General features: G+C 36.5%; 2 protein-coding genes across 2 annotated transcripts in view; both read right to left on the bottom strand.

The window, feature by feature from the left end:
• LOC111437125 (chromatin remodeling protein EBS-like) overlaps positions 1 to 259 on the bottom strand; it is a 4,379-nt gene extending 4,120 nt beyond the window's left edge. Inside the window, exon 1 of the mRNA XM_023074966.1 lies at positions 53 to 259. The gene's annotated coding sequence lies outside the window, so the exon portion shown is untranslated. The remainder of the gene's footprint in view (positions 1 to 52) is intronic.
• A 1,805-nt stretch (positions 260 to 2,064) lies between these two features.
• On the bottom strand, positions 2,065 to 5,687 carry LOC111437123 (homeobox protein knotted-1-like LET6). The gene is made up of 4 exons (XM_023074963.1): positions 5,106 to 5,687; positions 4,785 to 5,025; positions 2,580 to 2,827; positions 2,065 to 2,487 (listed from the first exon to the last, which is right to left on the bottom strand). Exons 1-4 carry the CDS (start codon positions 5,277 to 5,279, stop codon positions 2,284 to 2,286), a joined length of 867 nt encoding a protein of 288 aa, XP_022930731.1. The 5' UTR covers positions 5,280 to 5,687; the 3' UTR covers positions 2,065 to 2,283.
• Positions 5,688 to 6,000: the final 313 nt, after the last annotated feature.

Raw genomic sequence — 6,000 nt, 5'->3', positions numbered from 1 at the left:
AAAAAAAAAAAAAAAAAAAAAAAAAAAAAAAAAAAAAAAAAAAAAAAAAAAACTACGAGATTGAGAAAGAAAACAGAGCAAAGCAGACTCGGAAGGAGAATGCGAGTTGAAAAGAGATTAGATTTCTCTCATGGATTGCGATTATTGAGCGCAAATCGAGAAAATTAAGAACACTGTGGACTGAGTTCCACACCCAGAAACCCTAAACGTAGAAGGTGAAGACTGAAGAGAGAGAAAGAAGGACGAAGAAGGAGAAGAGGGAGAAAATGGGAAATGGGGATTTTGTTGCGATGCGGCATGCATGCATGACATGCCCACATGCATCATAATCCACTTTCATGACTCATCCATGCATCCTCATCCATTTTAATACTATAATTTTTTTTTTTAAACGATTATTCATCCTTCTAACTAGATATCAATGGCGTGGGACGGGTGAGAGATAAATTCCCCATCTCCGCTCGGTGCCAACTCATTCCCCGTTACAATAAATTCGGGATCGAGTTGGAGAATTTTCATTCATAGATCGTGTAACGACCTTATTTTCTTATTAAATACAACGTTGTCACTGAATGCATGACATGATTATTCCGTGCGAAAATAATTCGTTTAAAATATTTAATAAATGATACTGTGAACTTAATCATTCTTATTAAAATATTTAACCAATATGGCATAAAATAAATAGCGTGAAATTTAAATAACATAAAGAAAAGAAACGAAACAATGTCCTAATCTAACCTAAGGACTAAAAACGACATGAATGCATCTATCTTAACTTCTGTCTTGTTACCACAACGTTGTCATTTGTGCAGGAGTGCCTTACCTTTACCTTAAAAAATAAGAGTAGCATATGGTTTGAGTATTTTAAGAAATACTCAGTAAGTGACCCTGCTATTGGGGTTGAAAAATGCAATCGTGTTTGAGACCTATCTTTCATAGAACACCATGACATGGCGGTATCTACTTCCCGTCCGAGCAGAATTGGATGTGTAGTACTTGTCTACACACGGCCCATGTACGCGCACATGGGCTCCCATGCGGGCTCGTATACGTACCCTTGGACCTAGCCTTCGACTGGCATACACTCACACTGCAGAACGCCGCAGAAGAAAAAGAACATGCATAGTAGTTATGGTGTACATAAATACCATAATATAATATCATAGTGTATACGTCCGTACTAATCATAGCGGGAACGTATCTCGATGCACATGAACATATAAGATGCATGAAGCCCTCATAGTTTAAAAAACCGTGGCACGTATCTATGATGCAAGTTATACCTTTGTTCATTTCATACATAACTTAATCATTTCATGTCAATATGATATTCCATAACATAGTATATCATATAATTACAACATAACATATCGAGCTTCATACCATAACATACTGATCACATCACAACGATAACATAATAAAATAGACATCAAACAATCACAAGGTTCTGCACCCACAAAGGCTACAAGGGCATGCATCGTTCATACTTCAAATAAATCGTCCAACCAAATTAATAGTAAGGAAATCAACCTAGGGTTTTCAAGCCCTAATAATTTAGGCATGTTGATACAATTATTGCATATTGAGTTATTTCTTAAATTATTCCCGTCTCATGTTGCTCTTATTTTGTAGATAAAAATAAAGCATCTCTACACAGATGATGACGTCGTGATGATGGTCATGGGACTGAAACGAGGGAAGATGCATTTGTATTATTTTGTTATGAACGTTTAAATCCATAACATGGTTTATAAACCTAAGTGATCTAGTCATCTACTCAACCCGGGATAAAAATGAGTGAATTTTATTTCATGAAATTATGTTTCCAACGTCCTATTTTGTCAAATCACTAAAATGGTAAGCTTATTGAATCGACCATAAAAGTCACTCTCACATATACAGATCAAAGAATAAGCTTCACGTCCCAAAAATTTATACCTCACTCAGGATTAAAATCGAGTCTCATATGAAGCGAGAACTAAGTAATATGACCATATCATAGCAGAATGTTAAGAGCATACAGAATATCAAACACAGATCTGAAACATAGAGCACTAAAGATGATCAAGGAACGAGATTTTCTATTGTACTTTAAAAATAAAACTTCGAAAAGTTAAACAATGTGAACCGAGCTAAATTAGTACTAAAACAAACGCATACAATACAAGAACCCTAAACCAAGAATCAAGAGAAAGGGTTTGAGTTCAACATGTAGAACAATTCAAAACATAATGAACATGAGTTAGAACATAAACAAACCAACATTAAAATGATATGTAATCAGAAGAGAGTGGAAGAACAGTCCATAGAGAATGGATTGCATATAAGATTATCCAAATAGTAGTGTGGATGAGCAGCATCCATCACCACAAACTGCATGTCCTCCGATGGCTTCCAATGGCGCTTCCTTTGGTTAATGAACCAATTATTGATCTGCTTCAAGTCCAGTCCCGTCGACTCGGCCAACGCTACCTTTTGCGACTCCTGCCATTAGTGTATATAAGCAAGCACCAACAATGGTTAGTATCGGACCATCCATAGCAGTCATATCGATTTTACAATGTCTAATGGCATACCGATGGATATGGCCATTTGTAGTGTCTACTCCACCAGTCAAGCAGCTGCTGCCGAGCTTCTTTAGGCAACTTCCCATTCTTCTTCTTCTTGAGAAACTCTTGCTTTAGGCTACCGAGGTATCCGCTATATTTGCGTAGAAGTTGGCCTTTGAGTTCTTTCTCCTCGGCTTGTGGGTCGATGTAGTTTTCGTTCATATCGACGACCTCGATCTCCTTCGAACACTCGTTTTGCCCGACCAGCTCATAACCTAGCACCAACATTCATGATTTGATAAGCTAGTTACGATCACAATGGTATGATATTATCTACTTTGAACATAAACTCTCATAGATTTGTTTTGAAATTTTCCGAAAGGCCTCGTACCAATAAAAATGTATTCCTTTACTTATAAACCCATAATCATTCCCTAAATTATTCATTGTAGGACTCGCTCCCAACAATCCCGAACAGTCTAGACTTGAAAATTAAGATTCATATCATCTTTCAAACTTAAACTATCGTAAAAAGAACCAATAAATTAAACGTTGGGCCACATCTTGAGGCCTAACTTTCTTCATGGGATGGAATTAATATTCAAAAGATAGAATCATTTAAAGGAGAAATTCATCTCATTTCTCACTTTATAAAGTTGAAACCAAGCTAAAGACATATCTATATTGAGTCAAGAACCGAACTTTCAATGGTGTTATTACTATGTTACGAACAAGAAGTTGTCAAATTCGATGTATAATTCAAAAAAAATGTTCCAAACTGTTCATCGTTATCAGTTTAGCTCCTGAACTTCAATGTGTAACAATTTAGTCTCTGTTGTAAACTAATTAATAAGATTTTTTAACACTTAATTTAGATTAAATTTGTACAAATTCTAAAGTTTTTGAACTAATTTATTTCTTACACTAAAGTTGTAAAAAATAATAAAATATAGGGACTAAAATGTAAGTGCTAAATTAGAACTTTCAACAAAGTTTAGGGATCCTAAAGATTTAAACTTGTAACCCATTAAAATTTTTACGACAGCTTACGCTAACATAACCATGGTTAAGACATGTATTCGTTTAGGTTCGAATCCCAACCCTCTAACCATGGTTAAAAAACATTTCCTTTACCATTCAAAGTAAGGAGATGAAGCAAACCCAACCTTAAAAGCTTGGATCCTATTCAGACATAAACAGATTTAGCATTAACCTAGAAATGCATGTTTGGTTTTTCAAGTCTTTAGAGCAACCTTCTACACTCACACGACCAATTACTTCAAAGGATAACCTTAAAATGGTTGCAATAAAAAAACATCATATTTATATACAATTAATGTTAACAAAAAAAAAACCCAGCTGACCAGTACTCATTTCTGAGCTGATTTGATGTGCAATTAAACCATGAACTAAAAAACTCAAAACTTTCTCTGGACTATCCTTTTTCGAGCTTTATCTCAAAAATTTTAAACGCGTCTGATAAGAAAAGGTTTCTACACTCTAATAAGGAGTGTTTCATTCTTTTTTCCACTTACGTGAGATCTCACATTAATCATAATAATCTAACAAAAGGCTCTCGGGCTTCCCCTCGAAGTTTTCAAAACCCGTCTGATAGTTAGAGGTTTGTTTTTGAACTTTTACTTTCAAACTTTCCCTTGAGATTTTTAAATCTCGTCTGATAGAAAGAGGTTTCCACACCCTTAAAAACAGTGTTTCGTTCTCCTCCAAACCGACACAAGATCTCACATGGATCATAATAATCTAACAAAAGGCTCCTGAACTTTTCCTCGAAGTTTTTAAAACGCGTCTGATAGGAAAAAGGTTTCTCTTTGAACTTTCCCCTTCAAGCTTCCCCTCGAGATTTTTAAAACGCATCTGATAGGAAGAGATTTCCACACTCTTATAATGAGTGTTTCGTTCTCCTCCCACCGACGTGAAATCTCACATTAATCATAATAATCTAACAAAAGACTTTCCGACCTTCCCCTCCAGGTTTTTAAAAGTATCTAATAGAAAGAGGTTTCTGTTTGAACTTTTCCTTTCGGGCTTTCCCTTCAAGTCTAGGTTTCCACACCCTTTCGGATTTTTCCTTCAAGTCTAGGTTTCCACCCCTTATAAAGGACGTTTCGTTTCATACCCAATTGATGTAAGATCTCGCATTAATCACTAACAATCAAACAAAACAAAGAACATAAATAAAAACATGATTAGAATAGAGAGAGAGAGAGTAACCATCCGAAGAAGAAGAGGAAGCAGCTAGGGCTTTAAGCTGAGACTCAATCCTCGAAAAGAACACCATAGCTTCTTTAAAAGGCTTAGTAAGCTCTTGTTCATATTTACTCAACATCTCACAATAAGCCTCCATGAACTGATCCAACCCCGGATCATCCCCACGTGCCACCGTCCTACAATTCCCAGCAGCCACCGTACAAGCCTGTTCTAACCTCGCCACCACATCCGGCGGCGCACCCACCTGAAAAAACCCAACAAAAAAAAAAAACCCCACATGAAATCATGAACAACAACAAAACACAATCCAAACCACAATCCCACCTTCTGACAATTCACATAGGAAGCCAATAGACGAGGAAACAACGGATGAGCCATAAGTTTATCTCTACAACTTTGAACATGATCATTGTAAGGCAAAAACATCTTCTTGTTGTTGCTATCGCTGTCGTTGTTGTTGTCGTTGTTATGATCGAACATGATCAAGCCACGGTCCATGATGGTGTGGCTAACCTTTTCACCCGCTATTTAAGCTCAAGAGACACAGTAAAAGAGGGTGTTTTTGGTCGTACTTGAGGGGGTTATTGTCACACGGGCAGATGTCAATCGCTACACAAAAACAGTGGTAGGAACAAACCCTATGAACCCTTTATTGTTGGGTTTCCAAGGAGATGGAGAAGTGGAATGGAACAACCTCGTTCAATGCACCATGGGTGTGAGTTAATTTTGTTTTATTGGTTCTGACTGGGATTTAGAGAGAGGAATTGGAGGAGGAGAAGGGGAAGGAGTGTGAGTGGAGGGATGAAGAGGGATCAAAATGGATAACCAGAAGTGGTGAGATTGATGGGAATAAAGGTAGTTTGTGAGCTATTGGAGGAGACACACCTCTCTGTACACTTCAACTCTCTCACTTTCTTTTCTTTCTTTTTCAATCTTTTTGTTCATTGTTTTTTCTTTTTCTTTTATGGGTTTGTTTACTCGTGTATTTAATCATTTTAATTTTTGCTCGAACCAGAAATTATTGAGTCGTGGGTTGAAATAGATGAGATAGAATCAAAGAGGGAGATGATCTATGCAGCGTAGATAAACGATTTGATTGACATTCTGAGTGAAAGAGAAGTACATGAATGAGTGAGTTTAGGGATAAAATGACTAAGAAAGTTGTATTTTTCTCTTCGGTAGCTCAAGTTGAAATTTCTTAGTTAAATATGTTTTGGTT

This window comes from Cucurbita moschata, unplaced genomic scaffold (assembly GCF_002738365.1).
Source record: "Cucurbita moschata cultivar Rifu unplaced genomic scaffold, Cmos_1.0 Cmo_Scf00062, whole genome shotgun sequence".
NCBI lineage: Eukaryota > Viridiplantae > Streptophyta > Magnoliopsida > Cucurbitales > Cucurbitaceae > Cucurbita > Cucurbita moschata.
The sequence above is the reverse complement of the archived record's forward strand: the minus strand, read 5'-3'. Positions and strand labels throughout refer to the sequence as shown.